The following is a 23,631-nucleotide window of genomic DNA, read 5'->3' on the forward strand; positions in this document are numbered from 1 at the left end:
CGAAGACTACCAAACGCTCTCTAATATTCTTATCTTGCCGTAAGTAAACGGTATTTAATGTTGGGTGCCCACGTAGAATCTTCTCATCTCTGTTGAATTTCCAGTTCTCTCTCTAAAAATCTTTCTCCAATTCTCGAGTCAGTCTCTTTGACCACTAGTCTGGGAATTTTCGCTTTCGTTTATCGATTCGGCTGTAATTGAAGCTGTAGAAGGGAGTTGATATAGCATGGACGGCAATAATTGGAGGGCGGCGCAACCTCTGGCCCAGCCTCAGGGCGGTGACCCCACCGCCATTGCTGTGGCGGCGGCAGCACCGGTTCCCGGAGCTATGGAGACGGGCGATTGGCGGACTCAATTGCAACCGGAGTCCAGGCAGAGGATTGTCAACAAGATGTAAATTTTCCGCACTCTTTATCAAATTTCTGTGCAAACTTGGCCGTCATACGTTTGCGAATTGGAAGCCAATTATATAATTTGAATGTTTGAAAACCCTAAATTTGCTGGTTCTCGCTATTCGTAGGCTTCTTCTTAGTATTTTAATGGATGCTATCTGTCTAATGCTATATGTTTGATGGAACTAGCAGTAAATACTAAATTTTAGAGTCCGGGGATTGATTTATTGAACTTTTAAGCTGCATACATATATATAAGCCTGATGGAAGTTTAATCTGGTAATTTCAACATTTTTTTAGGCCGCAAAAAGTATAGAGTCATATTTTACATTGGCATGGCATAACATGTTCCAAATATTAACTCAGAAAACTACATGTTTGGGCTTTAGGGAGTCAATATTTATTGTGTTTATTTTTGGCAATCATATACACTATAAAATTTTTTAGAAGCAGTGAAGCACTATATTCTATGCTTATTTGGAAGAGCCCCTAAACTTCAATATTTGGTTCTTGTACTATCATATTTGAGAAGCTATGCTCACAAGAAGAATTCTTTTCTTCATTCTAGGTGGGGCAGGGGTGGGTAATATATACTCATTATTGATCTCTTTGTGATGGATTTTAGATGTAGTTCTCTTGTAATGTTGGATGGTATCTTTATCAACTTTTGTCATAACTGATATATGAAATATGATGGCTATAGAATGGAGACTTTAAAGAGACATCTTCCCTTCTCCGGACCAGAGGGACTACAGGAACTTAAGAAAATTGCAGTGAGGTTTGAGGAAAAAATTTATACTGCTGCAACAAATCAGGTATACATAATGTTTGTCATTTTAAATTTACAGCCTTTATCTACTCAATTATTTATGTAACCTTCAAAATGTTTACTACTAAGATTATTTATATATGGCACAACTTTTAACCATCACCTTAATTTCTATTGCAGTCAGATTATTTGCGGAAGATATCCTTGAAGATGTTATCTATGGAGACAAAATCACAAAATCCCATAGCTAATCCTCTGCAGGCTAATGTTGCCAATAGTAGTCAAAATCCCCAAGGAACAGGTAATATAGCAGGATTTCATGTTCATTTAATTTGTGACCAAATTAATTGTTATAATGGAAGTGGTATTGGTTACTCTTGCTCAACCGTTGGGTAGAGAAGATTACTATTCTTGTAGATGTTATTTTACTATGACAACTCTTGTAGAGAAAGATTCTTGTTTCCTATTTTCGGTTGTTCTTTTAGGACTATAAATTTTTATATCTTACTGGGTTCTAAAGTAGGGTTGCTTTTGTTTTATGGCTGCTGCGTTTGTTGCACTATTAAAATTGCTATGAGCCTGAGGCCTCGACTCATATCTCTGGACATGTCTCTTGATGCCTTTCTGTAGGTTCACATCCAATGCAACCCCAAGTTAATAACCAAGTGCAGCAGCTTTCTGTTCCAATGGTAACCAATCAATCTCAAGCCCGGCAGCAACTACTTTCCCAAAATATTCAGAACAATATTACATCGTCTGGAATGCAGAATTCTGCTAGTTTGGTGCCTGCACTTCCTAGCGTTGGCAATTTGACTCAGCCTAACATTCCAAATGTAGTAAGCCAAAATTCTAATTTGCAGAATGTACAAGGAATTCCCAATGTTGCTCAAAATTCAGTAGGAAACAGCATGGGTCATTCGAATATGGTACCCAATTCTCAGAGACAGATGCAAGGGAGGCAACAACAAGTTGTTTCCCAACAGCAACAGCAACAGCAACAGCAATTGCAACAATCTCAGACCCCTCATCCACATCTTTACCAACAGCAGCTACGCCATCACATGATGAAACAGAAGCTTCAATCTCAAGTGCAGCAGCAACAGGAGCAGCAGCAACAACAGAACCTACTACAACCAACTCAGATCCAATCTTCTCAGCAAGCGGTCATGCAGCCCTCTACCACACAACAAACTTCTCTGTCAAACCTTCAGCAGAATCAACAGTCTTCTGTTCAACAACCAAGTCAATCCATGCTCCAGCAACGGTCACAACCGGTTCTCAGGCAGCAGCAGCAACAACAAACTCCTATGATTCATCAACAGCAGGGATCAATGTTGCAACAGTCAATGTTGCAAAGCCAACAGCAACAACCTCAACAGCAGCAACAGCAGCTGATTGGGCAGCAGCAGAGCGTTGCAAATATCCAGCAGAACCAGCTAATTGGCCAGCAAAACAACATCCCTGATGTGCAGCACCAGCAGAATAGGCTGATGGCCCAACAGAATAACTATTCTAGTGTACAACAGCAGCAGTTAATTAATCAGCAAAATAATGTTCCAAGTATACATCAGCAGCAAATGGGCCCTCAAGGTAATGTTGCTGGTCTACAACAGCAACAGCTGGCTGGAAATCAATCTAGTAACTCTGGATTGACAACTAATCAACATATCCAGATGTTACAACAATCAAAGGTTCCAGGGCAACAACAAATGCTTCCAAGTGCTACACTTTTGCCAACTCAAGGTCTTCAATCTCAGCCACAACAGCAAATGATGCAACAGAATCAATCACAACCTGGACCATTGGGTTTGCAGCAGCAGGCAAATCCTTTACAACGAGAAATGCAGCAGAGGCTTCAAACTCCAAGTCCTTTACTTCAACAGCAGAACTTGATTGATCAGCAGAAGCAAAATTTTCAGCCACAAAGGGCTACTCCAGAAGCATCATCTAGTATGTATCTGTGTTGAGCAACTTCAAAAGTTTGCATTATGTTACTTTCCCTTTTCCTAATAACATTGCTGCTTTATGCCATTGAATCTGGAGTAGCTTATATTTTCAAATTGTTTTGAAGCATCTTTATGATATCGTCATATCTACCAGTATTTGACCAACTGGACTTGTCCTTGCTGCCGCCCCCGCCCCCCCTCCCCCCCCCTCTTTCCCCCCTCATGTCCTTGTAGTAAGAAACCGTTTCAGGTTGTTTTAGGTTTGCTTGTTGTTACCCTAGTAAGAAACTTATACACTGTTAGGCATCATTTCTAGTACATTTTATAGATGTATAGATCAAATTTCCCTGAGTTGCATTTCTCTTTGTGTTTCCAAATATAAAATTTACCTGTGTGTGCTGTTTATTTGCCATTGTAATGATTATACTCTCTCTATTTATGTGGCTGTATGTTCATTAAATTTTTGTCTATAGCTGGTAAAAGCTTGTTAATTCATATCTACATTTGAAAATTTTAATGTAGCATCTTTAGATTCAACGGCTCAAACTGGAAATGCAAATGTCGCTGATTGGCAGGAAGAGGCTTACCAAAAGGTACTGCATCAGTTTAACTTAACATAAGACTTTATGGAGCTCAAACTTAAAAATGATTTCTTTCTTTCAACAGAAAAAAAGTAGAGTTTGCCAAATTGTCTGGTTAAGTGAAAGATATAAATAAGAACCACTTGAAAAGTGAATTCCACGGTGTTTTTTTAGGCGTTGCATTTCGCTTTTTAGTTTGTATTGTTTGGGTCATCTGCAGCAATGCAGTCAAGTTTATATAAATCAAGGACTATTCATGAAGTTTAAGTATGAAATTTGGATAAAATGTTAACAGGTGATGGGTTCAGAAACTAAACTATGCTAATAATAAAATCTAATGGTTGTTGTTTGTCATGTGTCATTCTCATATGCTAGGGTCTGAGGTAACTAAAATGATCTTAGTATCTCATCTTGGCATCTTGGGATAAGATATTATAATTTTGGAGTTGAGATTATCTTATCCCTTGAGGTGGTTGTCACATTCAGTGATTTAGATGATATTATTGAGTTTATTCTACTTTTGGTCCTCTGACTATAGTTTCATTTCCTCTTTTGGTCCTTGAATTTAATTTGCTCCACTTTTAGTCCAAAATGCCCTTAAATACAGCAGGGTAAAGTTTTCACAGAAAGATGGCTAATTTTGGATTAAAAGTGGAATGTTTTTTTTAAGTCAAAGAACTAAATCAAATTCAACGACCAAAATTGAGAATGACATTACAGTTGAGGACCCAAAGCGGAATAAACTCTGAGATAACCTATTGTCCTTAGTACACTCAATGCTTTTCTTCAAATGTACTTTCCTCTAGTTTTCTCTGGCTCGGCTGATGATTTTAGATTTCGGATAAAGTTGTTTGCTTTTCTGTTTCACAATTTAAATTGGAATGCATACAAGTTAACTGATGAATACTCCCTTGCTTTAGTAAACTCATTTTCGGTTGGCACCTTCAATTCTGTGACATTTTTAGTTTGTTCTTTGCATTTCAATTTCTTCTTTTGTTTTACTTCTTTACCTCATTTTGGGTCCCTAAGTTGGTCTAGTTGTAATGTAGTATTACAACAGCTATCTCTTTTTGTGTTTGTGGACTTATAAACCAAGTAACTTAAGCAGTAAGATTTTTTGCAGATCAAGGCCATGAAAGAGACATATTATATGGATCTAAATGAATTGTTCCAGAAGATCGCTGGCAAGTTGTCTCAGGTGAGATGCAGGATAAATGAATCTATTCTTTGCATCTGTTCTGACTTCTAAACCTATTTTACACATTTCTATATAGGTTGTCACTATTAAGTTCTGAACAAATTTTTGCATGATATTCATTCACGGTAATTTATTTGAGCAAAATTTCAAAAACTGGTTCAGTTGGTTTTAGCTTCTGTACATACCCCAAAAGAGAGAGAGACTGGAGTTGAGGAAACTCGTTATGGTTTACCTCAATTTATTTAGCTTTGGCCATTTTAGGTGAAAAATCCTATGCACATGACAGAAATAGTCAATGAAAAAACTGCACTTGGAAATCTTCTTCTACTTCTGGAGATGGAAGATAGTCTCAGTTGTGAGATTGAACTACTTCATGTAGAAACCTGGAGTTCTATTTCCTTAATTAAAAGCATAAATAGGCAAACACACGCACAATGACTGTGTGAAGAAAGGTTTGGGTAATATGCAAACATTAAATGAGCAGCTCAAGGAACTTGATGAATGTTAACATAAGTAACTTCCAGAATGAAAGTATATCTATCTTCTTGTCATAATTAAAACCAAAGTTGTAATGTTCAGTAAGCAGCTCATTGAATTTTATCATCTTATTAAAAAACCATGGTTAAAAAAATCGCTAGGCGCTCCTCGGGTGCTCGGGGAGCGCCCAGGCGGGGATTAATCGGCACCTAGGCGCCCATGTATTTTTTTATTTTTTAAAAATTTGTTTTAAGTATTTTTAATTTTTTAAAGACTAATAATTATAAATTATATAATACTTTAATAGTTAATACTAAAATATTAAATATTAACCTAAAAAATATTTAGAGTTTGTATAATTTAGGATTATTTCACTCAAAACGATGTTGTTTTGAGTTAAATAACCCATAAAAAAAAAGAACAATAGTTAATCGGCCGCCTAGGAGGCCTAGGCGGTCACCTAGCTAGCCAACCGCCTAGACCACCATTTAAGGTGATACGCTAGGCGGTCAACCAGCGTCTAGCGCCTAGACAGGGATTAATCGACACCTAGGTGGGATTTTTGCAACACTGTAAAAAATAAATCTATAAATGAAACGTATTGAAAAATTCAAGGTCTATTTAGGTACAAAAACCTTTTTTCATTTTATATATCTCTAGTTTTCCAAATTCTTCGCTTTCCAATTGGAAAACGAGAAAACATGTTTGTTATAATCTAAGATTGGGCCAAGGTCATTCAATTGGGCTATAATGCACTATTTTCAATCTGGGACTCTTAACACCTCCCTACCCCCACCCCCAAGTGGACAATCGGGTCATTTTGAATCTAACCGGTTGACCACTTGAAATTGGATTGAACCCCCCTTTTGAAACAAATGCTTTGTATGCCACCAAAATGGACTGAGCTCTGATACCATGTAATAATCTAAGATTTGGTCAATGTCACTCAATTCGGCTATAATGCACATGGGCTAAACCATCCTAAAAGATTGAATCCAATCAATTAGCTAGTTTAATCTATGACCTTATAAGCTTATATGTTCTCTCTTATATTTTCAATGTGGGACTCTTAACACTGTTTAAATTCAACTATCTTCCAATTTATAAATACAATTTTTTATTTTTTATTTTTTATTTTTTATTTTTTATTTTTTGAAATTTACTTGCTTTCATTGTATTGAAATATAAATATAAATATTAGTGGACAATGGTAAGTGACAATAGTGTGGGTGGGTTCATGTGTGGGCATCTAGTGGGGTCGGGTGATAATTTAGATATTCAAAATTTCAAGTGATATTTTTTGGATAATATATTCTAATTGTTTCAAATATGTCTGTGTTAGAATCTAAGGTTGGGCCGAGGTCACTTAATTGGGTTGTAATGCTCATGGTCCAAACTATACTAAAATATTGAATCTAACCAATTAGCTAGTTTAACCCATGGCCTTATTAAGCCCATATGTTGATTGTCAATTTTGAATCTAACCGGTTGATCACTTACAATTGTATTGGTGAGTGGGTGGAAGGAAGTAGTGATTATAAGGGAGGTAGTGGCGGCGGTGGTGGTGGGGTAGATATGTGGCCATGTGGGTGAGTAGGTAGGTGAAGGTAAGGTGCATAAATAGATGAATTAGAAGTTCATAAGTAATGATAATAGTGATTCTAAATGAAGCTAAGCAGAAAATTTGAAAATAAATTTAAATGTGTTTTCCAAATTCGTTCGCTATTTTGAAAAATTGGAGAATTCTCTAATTTTCTGTTCTCTATTTCGGAAAATATGTCCAGAAAATTGGAAAATTCTCCATTTACTAAACAGGTCCTCAAAATATTAATTGAAAAAAAAAAATTCCCAAACAGCTCAAAACAATCCCCTCTCTAAAATATGAGACCTAGTGTGTCATACTGTCATTTAGGACTGGAGAATTCTCTAATTTGCGTTCTCTATTTGGAAATAGGTCCAGAAAATTGGAAAATTATCCATTTACTAAACAGGGTCAAAATATTAATTGGAAAAAAAATTCCCAAACATCTCAAAACAATCTCCACTTTCTAGAATAAATATGAGACCTAGTCTGTCATTTAAGAAGCACGCCGCTTTTACGAAATGTGTTCTTGTGCCCTATTTTCAAGAACAAGGACGCAGCATCTGTGAAAGTGCCCTATGCTTCATTTAGCTCTCTGAGAACGAACTCTGGACCAGAGGTCTCCTCACAGGGCAACTTTCGTTCATTCCTCTCCTAAAATCTTCCCAGGTTCTCCCCGTTCCTAAGCACCGAATAATCGAATCCTCTTGCTTTCTAATTGCGCACAAGGATCTACAAGATATCTGTAAATAGGAACAAAAGAGGAGATTTAGGGGAGAGGAGGATAGGAAACGGAACAGAAACCATATAAAGGTGAGAATAGAGGTATGCCTAGAAGATTGCTGTCTTTGCCTCCACTTCCCCACCATTTATTTTTGCTGCCCTCTTTAACACAAGTCATACTTCTGAAATGTGAAAGTCTCATTTCCTAAATGAGACTCAGAAGCCTGGTCTCATGATTAAATGCATTCACAAAGTTTTGGGAAGTTATTGTTACAATTTTTAAAATTAACATCAGAATGCCTAGGTGTGCGTGCCCTTTGACAGAAGGAAGAATGGGAAAATCGGCCTTCTATGCAGTCAGTTGACTAGGCGTCTAGGCGTCCATTGTTATTATTATTTTTTACATTTTGTTTGTTTCGTTTGTATCTGTTATGTTTAGAGTATTATGTGTTTTTAGTGTATTATGTGCTATTGAACATTTATATTTTATGAGAGTGATACTTATCAAGTTTTTTTTAGTTGTGCACCTAGGCGCCTGTCTAGGCTGCCTAGGTGCTAGGCACCCATCGGTGGTGCCTAGCAACTTTTACGACACTGAATAACATGCTCCGGATTCACAAATATGTGTACCGCAATTTGGAGCACAATAAAGTCAACCACATTTGTTTAGCAGTTAAAATTTATTTGTTTTGGATTCATAAATTTGTTTACCACACTTTGGAGAAGATTTAAAATCAACAACATTGTGCCAACTAGTATTTAAATTTAGTGTATTCTGAAATTTCCTCCTGCACTTTGACTCTTTTAGATTCTGACAAAACAGTTTTAGAGAAGAAAGAAAAAGGAATGAGTCACAGACTTAGATGAAGGAAATTATTACTCATTTTTACATTATATGAATGTATTTCCCCTGTCATTTTCTTATAACACAATTTGTTTCTTTTGCAGCATGATTCTGTTCCTCAACAACCCAAAAATGAACAAATTGAAAAGCTCAAGATGTTTAAGGTTATGGTAGAACGCCTTCTTCACATGTTGAGGCTTAACAAAAATGAAATTCAACCGCAACACAAGGACAAAATGGGCTATATTGAGAGGCAGATAATTTATTTTCTTAATTCCAACAGGACCCGAAAACCTGCTTCATCTTTGCAGCAAGGGCAACCTCCTCACCCTCCACAAAATCATGATGGCCAAATTAATCTTCAGATGCAATCTGTAAATGTGCAAGGCACTATGGCAGCAATGCAACAGAATAATTTGACCAACATGCAGCATAATTCTCTGTCTTCTGTATCTGCAGTCTCAAACTCTCAGCAAAACATGTTATCGACAATACAGCCTGGTGCTAGTTTTGATATGGGGCAGGGTAGTTCATTAAATTCACTGCAGCAGGTGTCTACTGGTGCTTTACAACAAAATCCTGGTCCCCAACAGATGAACATAAACTCATTTTCATCACAAGGTGGAGCAAATTCACTGCAGACTAACCTTCAGCCAAATCCTAATATGCTTCAGCCAAATTCTAATATGCTTCAGCAAAATTCTAATATGCTTCAGCACCAGCATCCTAAGCAACATGAACAGCAAATGTTGCAGAACCCACAACTGAGGCAACAGATACAGCAGCGGCAGATGCAGCAGCAGATTTTGCAAAAGCAACAGCTAATGCAACAACAGCAGCAAATAAAGCAGCCACAGGCTCCTCTGGCAGCACAGTCAATGTCACAACTTCACCAAATGGTTGATACAAATGATATCAAGATGAGGCAGCAGATAGGTATTAAACCACAAGGTGTGCAGTCACTTGGCCAGCGTGTTGTATCGCATCACCCACAGCTCAAGTCAAGTATCTCCTCACCTCAAGTTCATCAGACACTTTCTCCTCAGCCTGCCCAGCATTCTTCACCACAAATTGACCAGCAAAATGTGTTGGCATCTCTTACAAAAACCGGAACACCTCTCCAATCTGCAAATTCACCTTTTGTCCCATCTCCTTCAACTCCCTTGCCAGGGGAGTCAGAAAAAGTTAGCATGGGGATTCCATCACTTCTTGGTGCTGGGAATGTAGGGCATCAGCATACAAATGCTGTGTCTGCATCAGCTCAATCTCTGGCAATCGATACTCCCGGGATATCAGCATCACCGTTGCTTCCAGAAATTAACAGTCTAGATGGCACACATGCAAATGTACCAACCACCATTTCTGGGAAGTCAAGTGTTGAACAACCTCTGGAACGCTTGATTAATGCGGTTAGTATAGTTCCACTTTTTAACCTGGGGTGTTTGTTGTTAAATCTTGCTTTAACCTACCTATTTTATTCAGGTAAGAACAGTTTCAGCTAAAGCATTGAGTTCCGCTGTTAGTGATATGAGCTCTGTTATCAGTATGATGGATAGAATAGCTGGATCTGCACCTGGAAATGGCTCAAGAGCAGCTGTTGGTGAAGATCTGGTTGCCATGACAAAATGCCGTATGCAGGCAAGAAGTTTCTTGACACAGGATGGACCTACTGGAACAAAGAGAATGAAATGCTATACAACCTCAAATGTAGTGTCATCTAGTGGAAGTGTAAATGATAGTTTTGCACTATGGAATGGCTCTGAAGCATCTGATTTGGAGTCCACAGCAACATCCAGCATAAAAAGACTCAAGATTAAGGTATACTATCTGTCTAGTGTTCTCTTTCACTTATAAAAGTAGATCATTTATCTTGCTCATTGGTATATACTTTTCTACCTTAAATTAGGTATTCATGGGTGGTAATTTTCTCTTAATAGAACAAAGAAACGACTATTGTTGTATATGGAGGGGATATACTCGATACATGTATACAGTATTGCAAACTTTGGCTAATCCCACTAGGAATGCTTTTGAAAGTAAAGAAGCATCAAACAGACTAGAGTGCTTTCCCTTTCTTAAAGAATGCCATCGAGAGGTTTCTTCACATTACTCCTATTTGAAGCATGATAACTTATCCCTGAACGCTCTGCTGAAAATTCCCAACCCCTCTTTTTCTTACCCTTTCATTTGGTTGCTGATGGTTCTTTTCAATCTAATATCCTTGGTCTTCTTTACAAGATTCCACTGGAGGTTCTTTCTTTGACAGCCTTGAGCTTTTCCAGTCGTTCCTATTTTCTTTGTTATGGTCTGCTAATACTTCTGTTCCACCATCAGTCTTCATACTTTCTCCTTATAAAGATGGTTAGGCTGTCCTAATATTATTGTGAAATTCTGCCTCTTATTTGAATCCATACTGTATATTACTTAAACTGCATCCTTGCAGTGTACTGGACTACTGGTGCTTACTATCTCTTTCAGTTCTTTTTCTGTTTACTGCTGGTATGATGCTTTTCTTGATCAAATGGGAATTGAACTAGTCAACAGTGTAAAGCACTCTGTTTTTTGGACTGCCTTACACTTTGGGTGAAATTGTTTGGCAAGGGCAATCAACATGATCATACTTTGTGCATGACCTTTTCTTTAGCTTTTCTGCTGTATTTTAATGGATAATTTATTCTTGCTGTTAGGATGTTTGTGCACGTTGTATGTGGCACTACTAATTGCTTCTCAGTTATGATTTGGTTATAATCTTAATGTGTACATATTTTTCTCTTCGATGATGTATGCCTGAATGATGTTCTTGTGCTAGTAAAGTATTGTAGTTTCCATGTAAATTTCCTGCCAGGCACTACCTTATTGCTTCTTAATTTCTATTTCGTTATTATGGAGAAATATTGAATTTGAAGTCTGGTGGGTGGCAAGGAGCCACCACCAACAGACAAGGTGGAAATCTGATGATAGGAGAGACAGAGAAGATATGAAACTAGATAGATTGCATGACGAAATAGTTAGAAAAGAGCTAGTATATTTATAGGCTATGAGACTATGAGAGTCATGTGTTACTTAAAGGGATTGGCTCTTTAACTAATTAAGTAACTCTTGAATACACAAAATATGATACTAAGGAAATCTGACTACTCTTCAATTTCTAGCACTCCTGCTCAAGTTGGAACATATGCAATATGTCCCACTTGTATAAATAAACACTAAAAGAGCCAATGTATTTATAGGCTATGATGCTATGAGAGTCCCCTCACTTAACTTTTGTGTTACATATGAAGCTTCGCTCTTCAACTAAACTAATGACTCTTGAATTAACAATGTGTGATAACTATGGAAATTGGCATCTCTTCATTTTCCAACCATTATAACCTCAATTTGCTCATTTTTCTCTTTGATAATAACATGTGCCTAAATGTTGCCTTTAAGTTTACTTACCTAATAAAAATGGTTTCTATCCCTTTGTAGGCTAATCATGCACTCATTGAAGAGATAAGGGATATCAATCGACGACTGATTGATACTGTGTTAGAAATCAGCGATGAAGGTGTTGATGCAAGTGTTCTAGCTGCTACAACTGACGGAAGTGGAGGTACCACTGTTAAGTGTTCTTTTAGTGCTGTGTCTCTCAGTCCAAATTTAAAATCACAGTATGCTTCAGCTCAAATGGTAAGTTTGCCTGTCCCCACAGACCAGGTTGCAATCTTCAATCAACTCTTATTAGTTTCTTCTGATACGTTTTTTCTTTTTTATGGTTTTCTATTTTATTGGGCAGTCACCAATTCAGCCTTTAAGATTGCTTGTTCCTGCAAATTATCCAAATTGCTCTCCAATTATCATGGATAAGTTTCCAGTTGAAGTCAGGTCAGTAGTTATCATCGCTTTCTATAATAATTTGTTTCCCTATCTATGTATGCATGCTTGTATGTAGTGTTATTCGTCTTTCACATGAAAACAAATTCAAAGACGAATAACATGGTGATGTTATATGATAAAAGATGAAAACCAGAGGGAGAAAATAAAATTTCTCCTAATCGCTTCTTACACTAAAAGACTTTTGCTTTTTTAAAATTCTCCAGATTTTTTATGTGAGATGTGCCTGCATTTTCAAGCATTTTGTTCACCTTCAACTGATTATAATTTTTAATCATCTGTCACACAGCAAAGAGTACGAGGATCTATCAATCAAGGCCAGGTCAAAGTTTTCTGCCTCCCTCCGAAGTCTATCCCAGCCGATGTCACTGAGGGACATTGCGAGAACTTGGGATTTCTGTGCTCGGGCAGTTATTCTGGAGTATGCCCAGCAAAGCGGTGGGGGAAGTTTCAGCTCAAAGTATGGTACCTGGGAAGACTGTATGACTGCAGCATGATCGCTTGCTCACCTTACTCACAAATTTTGTTTTTCCTAAAAGTCCCAACACCTTCATTTCATCCTATGATGAAGTATTTATAGGAAGTTTTTATGCTTACTTTTAAGCTGCAGCTTATCTCCTTTAAATTATTAGACTCAGATTCAAAGTTTGAACTGTATGTTTGTACTTGTAGCATCCTGTCCTGTGGCGTTGCCCAGTTTAACTTTGTTCGGATTTTCTTTGTGGTTTTAAAGGGAACTGGGAGAAAAAAAGTAGATTTATTTATTTTATTAGTCTACCATTCTTTAAATTTAGAACAGAGGTATTTGAGAATGCCTCGTTATTATGCCGGCAAAAGAATCAGTTGGGGTTAGTGAACAGAGCTTTTGGTAAATTATTCATATCCTTGTCGTAAATTATTCATATCCTTGTCGTTAAGCATATCCTTGTCGTTAAGCGTTTGTTTATGTTCGTTTATTAAGATAAATGAATATAAATGAACAAATTTTAGACATTAATTCATAAATGAACAGTCTGAATAGTTGAAGCCTTGAAGGCTTGTTTGTTAAGAGTTTGTGAACAAATTTATTTGTGTATGTTTAATAATGTTTATGAACGAGTTTGTTAGTGTTCGTTTAATAATGTTTATCACATATTAATGAACAAGTAGTTAAGTATATGTGTGTATAAAATAGTTGTGTTGTTTGTTTAGTTATTGTTTGTGAACATAATGTCTTTATGAACATGTTCGCGAACGTGTTTGCAAATGTTAACGAATATGTTCATGAACATGTTCGTTAATGTTATGAACATGTTCCCAATGTTAACGAATACTTAACAAACGAATACGAACATGATTTTCAAAAACCTTAACAAACGAATATGACACATCAAAAATATTAACAAACGAACACGAGCATCCTTTGTTCAAGTTCATTTCGTTAATAGTCCTAGGATCAGATTCCAAATCAAGTTCATTTCGTTAATAGTCCTAGGATCAGATTCCAAATCTTATGGAATGTTTGGTTGGTTGTAAGTAGAATTCGGATGCAAGAAAATATTGTTTGAAACTAATAAATAATTAATATGTATACATATTTTTTTAAAAAAAGTCAAAAATATATATACACAGACGAGACAAATGATCCCTCAATATTTCGTGTTGTTAAAAAGCACCAATTTCTTGTATTTTATATCTTATTTTTTATTTATGTCCTATAGTAGGTTATAAAAATTGAAGCATAAGTTTACCTCTTCAGGAACCTAAAAACATGTTCATAGGGTAAGATATAATCTAATGAAGTTAAAGAACTTGAGTTTGTAGAGTGTCGAGTAGAATGACAGTAAAACATATTTAGGTTTTTGTTTGTCGTGTGGTTTATATACGAATTATATATTTTGTACTTAGTGTTTTTGTTATGTGGGGACTAATCTGTTGATTATTGTATTGTGTTGTGTGTATATGATTATGGGAAAGTGTTGTGTTCTGTGGGGACCGCTATGTTTATCCTTTTGTGAATATGTCAACAGCAGCAACAAGACAAAGACAAATCCATGTCAAAGATTACAGAGAAAAGCACTATAAGGCAATCCAACCGGAAACAGTCATACTATACACAGCAAGATAACCATGAAGTCCTAATTCTTTAAAAACAAGGGTGATCTTATCAACATTGAATAAATGAAGATTACCCTTTGATTGTTTTTTGGAAAACAGATTGAATTGAAACTTTAAACTCGATTTGTTGTATTGTAATGGAAAATGCAATATGTAGACAACCATGTAGTGTTGGTTAATGCTTTGAAACTTTGAAGTCAGTTTTTGAAATTGTCCATGTAGTCTTGGTTAATGAATTTTGTACATTGTACATTTTGATAATGAACTTACCCAAATTATGCTCTGTATGTGTAATGTATGAATTTTGGTAATGTAACGAAGTGATCCTTTTGGTATGTACCTGACTGTTCGCAATGTTTCAAGGCATAAAACAACTGACTTAATTCCAAAAATTGATTGTGGTAATGTAGACAATTCAGAGCCACCTCTTTTTTTTTTTTTTTTTGAATTGTAGCACCTCTATTCGGTGGAACAGAGATTTAAGGCTGCTCCATACTAATTTGGAATTAACCTTTTTCTTTCAAGTGGAAAAGTAGTCCCATTTTCTGAAACTTCTCTACTGATGTATTTATATTACATAGTGGCTTCAAAAATGATCTCACTATATACTTACATTACATGTGAAAAGGAAAACAATAAAAGAAGAAAAAATATTGGGGGAAAGGAAAAATACACCAAAAAATGGAGCAGTAATGCATGTTTATGATTACCAATGCCCCACTGAATCAATCTGTTCCTGTTTTGTTAACTGAGACTGAACAGAGTTCTGGGGCGAGAAAGCCAAATTAGGGAACTGTTGGTGAAGAAGATGATGATGATGATCAGAGGAGGACATATAGGAAGGTTGATGATGATGGTGAGAGAGGAGAGTCGCCGGAGAGGAAGAATATACATTGGTAGCGGCGGCGTTGTAAGCCAAATTGGCGGCGGAGGAGGGCGGCTGTTGCAGCTGGGGTGGCTGTTTTGGAAGGTTAAGTTTCTCTCCTTCGATCTCTCTGTATTTATTGAGGTAGAGTTTGAGGGGGTTGACGTAGTCCTCGAATCCGAGGGTGGTGATGGCCCAGAGGATATCGTCGCCGTTGATCGTCTTCCGCTTCTCGCGCTGGCACTTGTCGGAGGCTTCTCCGGTGACGAAGCTGATGAATTCCGACACGCATTCTTGGACGGTCTCCTTGGCTTCCTTGGAGATCTTGCCGTTGCCGGGGATCACCTTTTTCATGATCCGTCCCACGTTGGCTATCGGCAGGAATCTGTCTTGTTCTTTGTTGTTTGTGGTTTTGGAGCTTTCGGGGCTTGCTCGGACGACGGCCAAGTTGGGGAGGTTTCCGGTTTGCCGTTCGTCGTTCTCCGCCGTGGTTGTCGTCATCATCGGATGGGCATGTGTGTAGGTAAGCTAAGGAGGTGTGAGAAGATGGTTGGGGCTTTTAAATGGGGGAAGTTGCAAATGGCACGAGAGGCTTAAAAGGAGGCATGGAAGTGGGAACACCAAAGGCAATTGGGAAGAATTCCCATTTCAGACCCTGGGACTCGCTCCCTATGTGTTATTTTATGTAACCATCATTACACTCAATTATACCACTCCTATTTCCACACTTACATTTATATATATCTAGTTTACAAATAAAATTTAATGCAAAAATCACAAACAGCAAGAATTGGAGTCAATTAGACCTCCAAATGAGAATATTAATACATAGTATGATATCACAGAACAAGTGCACACTTAAGAAATGATTGCAAATTTCTCATCACTCAAAAAAACAGAGAATGATGGCAAAATTGTCAGTCCACTACTATTTCATGTTTTATTCTTTAGTCACCTTCGGATTGCATTTCGCACTGGCTCAACCAAAATGACAACAAACAATGAGGTGTTGAAGTAGTGCAAGGAAGATGAATTTGATTGTAATGAAGTTCACCATTGTATTTTAATACAATGGCTCTTTTTACAGGTGAATAATTTGTTGACTTCCCCTCATCAGTTGGTGATATATAATGATACAGACAGAAAACAAAACCGTGACAGCTCCGATTAAGCAACCTAAACCCGATTAATCAAAAGCACTCTAAGGTCGCTAACAAATGATACATTTATCAAATGATATAAAAGAATACCTACTCTTCGGCGGCATCAAATGTGTCCTGAATGGATGATGAATCGCAACTAAGGCATGCATAGCATTAGGCAATAGCATAGGAGAGTGTCTGGAGCTCCTTGGGGCGCCACATTGTCTTCTGCACGCAAAGTAAACCTTCATCGCCATTAGAATATGTCATTCGGATGTCATAATGCATAGACTTCAATATGTTCTCCAGTTCAGTTATAGTCTCCGTGTGGTCACGGACTATGAGCTTCCCTTCGGGTCTCAGAATCCGATCCACCTCCACAACCAACCCCATTAAGTTACACCTGCAAGTTTTGAAGATGTAAAAATATTAGATCACAGCTCAGAGACAGCAGGGCACCTATAGCAATGTAAAGACTCCGTGTCTCCATCTAGCAAGAAAGAAGTGGATAAGATACGCACTTTCTTTTGATCTTGGAGAAGAGGTGATCCGCATGGAGAAGATCATAAGATCTAGGGTAAGTGCTGAATGATTCACACCAGTCATGGTACATTCCAAAAAGACCTCTCTCATATATTATAGGAAGGGTATCAGGAGAATCGATTGCAACAATGTTCATAACCCACACTTTCAAATCTTTCAATGCAGCTGCAAATCTGCAAGGCAGCAATTAAATTTAATATTAAAAAAAAAAGGTGTTTGAGGGAGACTCAACCAAAAGATCTTTTAGTGATGGAAAATAATATTTAGTGGATATAATATACTGCTAAGAAATTCTCACCAAACAAGTAACATAAAATGTAGCAGTTGAAATTGTCTAGCTTACCCTCCATAGACAGCATTCATGTCCATGACATTCCGAACAGTAGACCAGTTAATTCCCATTCCATTCAAATATGACTTGGTCACAACTCGTGTCCAATGTTTATAATCTGCAGCAAAATCTTCAGGAGCTGGCTTCCCATACACACCTGTCTCGGAACTTAGTAACCAATAAGGTGATTTCTCCAGCCTAGCAGGCCATGATTCTGGCCATTGAGAACCCCTCTCTGATTCAGAAGTTGGAACTTTGTGCATGCAAGCTTGCAAAGGCACATTCCTGAACAAATCATAGATATAACATCATTGTGATGGTAGCAATAACACTTTGGGACACTTCCAAAATAAAAAATAAAAGAATAATCCAAATCTCCACTAAAAATATAGTACCAGGCTGCATTAGGATCATCAGACTCTTGGCAGAGTGGAGGATCATCTTTTGATCTTTGCTCATAGCACTCATTGGTAGTAGGTTTGCGGAAAAAGGCAACACCTACTCCATTCACTCTATCCTTGTTAACTTGAACCAATTCCCAGCACATTGACTTGGTTAACTTCTTCATTGCTGCCAATAATTCCCAAAATCATACACATTTAATTATTTTTAATTGGACAATGTAACATAGGATCACTAGTAAAACAGGTTGTCAGCTACCTTCCCAAATTTCAACATCTTCCTGAAGTTTCTGGTACACAGGAGTGGCAGACCATACAAAGAAACCACCAGGTCGGAGAAGACGATTCAGCTCGAGGAGAAGCTTACCACCTAGAACATAGCAACAAAATGTCAACTGTTTTTAGGAAATGGAATAAGAGATTAATGGTAAAGAATACAAGTTGACAGAATATGTGTACAAGTCCAAATGTAAAGTGGAATAAATAGAATAAACTCAAATACCTTCAATATGCCAGGGCACCCTACACCTTGCACAGTGGACAACATCAAAAACTCTACCAGGGTAAGGAAGTCTCTTTGTGCCCATGACGGCAGATATAGCAGGAATACCCCTTTCAAGTGCAAACTGAACCTGAGCTTCATGTTCATCTTTGGGAGCAAATGACATAGACAATACATTTCTTTCAAAAAGATAGCCTCCGAAACTTGCAACCCCACAGCCAACATCTAATATAACACGTGTACGTTTTCCCCAGGCAATATCAGGTAGAGACTGCAGAAACAATGCAAAAATTCACGTAAGCATGAAACTTTTGGAAGGACACATCTGGCAATTAAAATTTTAACTATATATCTTTTTGGCAACAGCAAAAAATGTTTCTTCACTGAGATTCAGAGTGTAGCTTCGGGGAAACATTCCATTCCCAATCCATTTCATTCTCCAAGAATCAAATTAAATTTGATTTTACTACACCTTTAAACCATACCACTCATGCAATAAAATTATTTTTGGTGTTTCCAGTGTAAATGGCCATTTACCCTTCCCTTATATTTGCCTCTTCAGATGAATCACATAAGATATTAACCGAAAATTAGTATGATTTAATTCTAGAGTAATGAATGATTTCTAGAGGCTAACCTGCTGTATAAAATCAATATAGTGAAGAGCACCATGCTTAAACTGGGTCCCACCACCAGGGAAGGTAAGGTATTCACCACTAACTTTAACCCAGTTTTGATGTCCCTTAACCTCTGCAAGCTTGGTGTGTGGAACATTATGGTACCATATCTGCATCAAGAAAATATTCAAACATTCTGGATAAGCAATAAATACTAAGAGAAAATTGGAAATATATTTTAGGAAAGTCATTGCATTACCTTTTCCCGACTTGTAGGCCATTCAATTGAGCGTTGATATCCTTCAGGAAGTGGAACAAGGCAAGTTGGAGGATCATCAGGACAGTGTCTCTCCCTGTGCTCATAATGCTTAGTGCTTCTGAGGTGCCTAATTGCATCCAGATTATCAAGGCAAGGGATGTAATCAGGACCAGCAGTGACATTGCAGAGCTTCCAACTGTACCCTTTTTCTGTATCTGAGTCAGAAGACTTTTGAGCTTCCTTTTCATTCTTCGATTCAGTTGCCTGAGTCGGAAATGCCCCATTCTCAGTAGTAGTTTCATTCAAAAGCTCAGACTGAGCCCCTGAAGGAAACACTTCATTTGAAGACTCCTTTTTCTCATCTTTTTTGTCCTCCTTCTCCTCTATGTTACTGTCTTCTTTATCGCCTTCTTTTGTCTCAGCATCCCCTGTGTCAGATTTATTTTCATCCGAGCCTTCTCCATTCTCTCCTTCTCCACCAGACTTGCTTTCAGTTTTCTCCTCCTCTTCAGAATTTTTATCATCGCCATTTTCTTTCTTCTCTTCTTCATTGTCCTTCTCACCCTTGGATTCATCTTCAGACTTAGGCTCATCTTTGTTTTCTTCTTCAGATTTCTCTTTTTTGTTTTCTTCTGCAGTTTTTCCTGTCTCTTTATTCTTTTCCTCTGGAGTTGCAATATCCCCTTTAGTTGCATCATCAGGTAGATCCCCAGGAGTATCCTCAAACTGTTTTGCTTTTCCCCCATCAGATGTATTACTTTCATCACTAGCATTGTTGTTTTCATTGCTGCCAGTGTCACTCTCATTGCTCTCATTCACCTGTGTCTTCAAGTCAGTCTTGCTCTCCTGTGAAGAAACCTCTGAATTCTGTACCGGTACAACAGATGATGATGTCATCATCCACACCCCAACCAAGCATACTGCTACAAAAACAATTATAGTAACCGTTGAACAATAATTGGGTGACGCTTTCCTACCATCAACCCTAGAATACTTCCCTAGGGCCATTCTTCTTCCTGGAAAATATAAATCAGCCTTTCAACAATTTCCCTAGTTTCACCTGAAGTATAGAATATAATCAGTAAATCAGAAAGATGTTTTCAATCTATTTAAACGAGCAAGTCTGCAACTAAACCAATTAATGCTAAACTGCAATACAAACACCACACACATACATCACACATGTAAGCATCTAGCAGGTCTGGTGACTGCAACTACTTAGAAACAGGCATGTTACAAACAGCAGAGTATAGTAAAATGATGCAACCAGAACACTGAATCAGCAGCGCGTCGCTTTTAGATTCTCAGACTCTTACAAAACATCAGATCAGAATGTGTATCACTCGGATCAAACAAACAACTTAATGATGACGGAAATAAGTTAAACGATTCCCGCTGGAAAAATCAGCAATGAATAAAAAAAACGGTCACAAGCAATCTTTGAAGCAGGATTGCCACCACAGCACAGAGCGAAACCCGACAAAAGCAGAAATGAGAGAGAAACCAGCCAGATCTGTTCTAACCAATCACAGCTGAACGAAAATAAAAGAGAAACCACTAGCACAGGACCATCCCCTAATCCTACCAACAGATCTGAGAAGAAAACAGCAATCACCTACTACGACTCCAGTCCATAACTAAAACTAAACCAAATTAACAACAACATAAACATCATTTCAGATTCATCACTCCAAACAACCAAAACGCAAGTTAAACTCAGTTGAAGCTCAACCTATCACGTCTGCCATATTTAGAACGGAGATTACCTGGCGAGTAACGACGGCGGATCCGCAACGCGAGAGAGCTACAGAATCAGAAAACTGTCGCCATTCCTCAAACTCAGATCATGCTTTTTGCTCACTGTGATCCCAGCAAAGAGAAGCAAAGCTCTCCGTCGCTCTTTAAAGGAAGAAGATGAACCCAGCTAGTACTCTAGTAAATAATTATTCCTTTTAATAATTACTAAATAAATAAATAAATATTTAGACCAGTATGGAGGAGGGAGATAGATCTCCTTGCAATTATTTTATTTTATTTTTAATATATGATATGATTTTTAAAATTATAAGTGGCGGTGCAGTGTTGCTTGTAGTTTGAGACAATGAGCTATTTACAGTGCGAAATTACCAAAATTGTTGAAATTATTATTATTATTAGTATTGTTTAGGAGGGGAGATCTACCGCGTAGAAAGATACAAAGAACACGGCGTGGCAGAGACTACGGTGTGGCGTCGTGCAGATAAACACGGTGCACGTCTGGCGCTGATGGAGGGGAAGAATGGACGCATCTTGACTTCCCTTGCCGACAAATCCCATATAATTATATATTAAAAGATCTCTTTTAGAGTCTTTCCATCGCAACCGTTGGCCGGAGAAATTGCTTTACTTTGACTAATTAGGAATTTAGGATTGTTTAATAGAGAAAATGACGTTTTAATTTACTATTTATTTTTGAATTACTTGGAGTTATTTTTAATTTAATTCGTTTAGTATTATTATATAAAATTTATATATGTAAAAATTACATTAAAAATATTATTAAATAAATAATAAAATTTAAGAATAAATATAATTTATTAAAGAAAATAAGTAAATAAGAAATAATTTGTTGGACCAATGAATAATATAAAATGGCAAGTGAAATGGATAGGGAGAGTATAAATTTAGTTATTTCTTTTATTTTTATATTTTTTTGTGCGACAAGATAAATTTATCATTAGTGTTTGATTATGTGCACGGTATAAACTCGTTCATGTGAATAATTCATAAATCGTAAATCGCACCAAGAAGATCTTGATGGAGTCAACCAAGATGGTATTGACAAGATTATTTTTACAAATTTGAATTATTAGTAAATTTAGTCCATCGACTAATATGAAATTTCAACACAACTGTTTGGACAAACATGCTTTTGTAAAAGAACAAGTGACAAGAATGCCAAGAGAACTTAACACAATAAATGTCGCATAAATTGCCTTAAGTTTGTAAATTTTTTGTCTTTATGTGTCATTGAAATGAGTATTTATAGTTTTATACATGACACTCGCCTTAAAAAAGGGAAAAAATCCAATGCAAATCCGGACCAAGAATCCCCCTCGGATCTGTTCCAAATTGCCTTCCTAAACATGGGATTACGTTCTTAAAACACAATTGGAAAGTAATTAGAATTAAGTATCAAATTTCCTAAAACCGTTTAGAGGCATCCACAATAGTGGATTTTAGATGGTTTTTGCATGTCTTGATGCACATGTGGAGGAAAGAGAAGATTTGAGGTTTTTGCACGAAAACTTGGTTTTTATTAGGGATGGCAATTTCAATCCGCTCCGCGAATATCCACCCGAATCCACCCCGCATGGATCGGGTTTATTTGGGTGGTAGTGTGTTGTGGGTCGGGGGTGGATCTTAAAAAAGTAAACCCGCAGTGGGTCAGGTTGGATTCGGGTTCTACGTCCAAAACCCGCCTAGAACCCCACCCGACCCACTATATGTGTGTGTATATATAATAGTAAAATTAGTAGTACTAGTATATAGTTAATTATAAAAGTTTCTAATAACTTTGGGTAACAATTTACTATTTTTACATCAAAACTACTTAGTTTATTTTTAAAAATTAACAATTTAGTTATTATATTGAAATATTTCTATTATTTTATGTTTTAGTATAACTAATGAAGTTTATTATTTTATTATGTGTAAGTAAATAAATATTTTTTTTTGAAAAAATAATAATAAGTTGATAAGTGGTGGGTACCCGCGGTGGGCATCCGCACCCGTTGGGGTGGGTGTGGGTTTTGAAAAAGTTCACCCGATGCGGGTTGGGGGTGGGGGTGGGTGGAGAAAATGTAATGGGTGGGTCGGATGATGGATGTAGCTCTCCCCGACCCACACCCGACCCATTGCCATCTCTAGTTTTTATCTGCATAGCAGGTGCCACCAAAGTTGAAAAGGCTGCTATTTTGTCGCGTGAAGCGCACTAAAAGCGCCCAACCGAGTGCGTAACTTCCTTTGCTTTTTTTTTTTTCTTCTATCCCTTCTCTCTCACATGTTCTCTTTCCTAGTTATACCTGCAAAAACTCATTGAAATCTATGCCTATTGAAGGTGCTTTTAGGTTATCTTTATCCCAAAAATTTCTCTCACTGTCTAAAGTAAATCACACTTCCACATCATCAAATTTACAAATTCTTCAATATTTGTTCACATTCCAACAATATTCTCTCACTTTTAAAAGTGGTCTCACATTCATATTATATTATAAATATAATAACCAAATAATAATATAATAACTAATAAGAAAAAAAAAAAGTACACAAAGGTTGCCGTAGCTGCCCTGCAGCAGCCTTTGTCAGTCTTTAGCAAGATTTCTTAATTAGAAAGCTTGCAAGACACCTAGCCAAAAAAAGAATAAAATAAAATTCAACATCGATGGCCACCTCACCTAGCAAGTGGAAGACTTGCTAGGATGAGCACAGCCTTAGACACATATTTCCA

General features: G+C 37.2%; 3 protein-coding genes across 3 annotated transcripts; 1 reads left to right on the forward strand and 2 right to left on the reverse strand.

Annotated features, from left to right (window-relative positions):
- LOC116019204 (mediator of RNA polymerase II transcription subunit 15a-like) lies at positions 1-13,267 on the forward strand. Its single transcript, XM_031259351.1, has 11 exons — positions 1-393; positions 1,096-1,207; positions 1,342-1,462; positions 1,792-3,111; positions 3,630-3,700; positions 4,812-4,886; positions 8,617-9,921; positions 9,995-10,330; positions 11,981-12,181; positions 12,288-12,376; positions 12,675-13,267. The coding sequence occupies exons 1-11, from the start codon at positions 227-229 to the stop codon at positions 12,880-12,882; spliced, it is 4,005 nt and encodes a 1,334-aa protein (XP_031115211.1). The 5' UTR covers positions 1-226; the 3' UTR covers positions 12,883-13,267.
- A 1,711-nt stretch (positions 13,268-14,978) lies between these two features.
- LOC116019207 (nuclear transcription factor Y subunit B-7-like) lies at positions 14,979-16,114 on the reverse strand. The gene has a single exon (XM_031259353.1). It carries the CDS (start codon positions 15,849-15,851, stop codon positions 15,189-15,191), a length of 663 nt encoding a protein of 220 aa, XP_031115213.1. The 5' UTR covers positions 15,852-16,114; the 3' UTR covers positions 14,979-15,188.
- A 242-nt stretch (positions 16,115-16,356) lies between these two features.
- On the reverse strand, positions 16,357-21,175 carry LOC116019206 (probable methyltransferase PMT26). The gene is made up of 9 exons (XM_031259352.1): positions 20,909-21,175; positions 19,143-20,202; positions 18,904-19,053; positions 18,267-18,537; positions 18,024-18,134; positions 17,759-17,933; positions 17,376-17,648; positions 17,011-17,205; positions 16,357-16,892 (listed from the first exon to the last, which is right to left on the reverse strand). Exons 2-9 carry the CDS (start codon positions 20,148-20,150, stop codon positions 16,664-16,666), a joined length of 2,412 nt encoding a protein of 803 aa, XP_031115212.1. The 5' UTR covers positions 20,151-20,202; positions 20,909-21,175; the 3' UTR covers positions 16,357-16,663.
- Positions 21,176-23,631: the final 2,456 nt, after the last annotated feature.

The sequence above is a fragment of the Ipomoea triloba genome, chromosome 5, assembly GCF_003576645.1.
Source record: "Ipomoea triloba cultivar NCNSP0323 chromosome 5, ASM357664v1".
In the NCBI taxonomy this organism is placed as follows: Eukaryota; Viridiplantae; Streptophyta; class Magnoliopsida; order Solanales; family Convolvulaceae; genus Ipomoea; species Ipomoea triloba.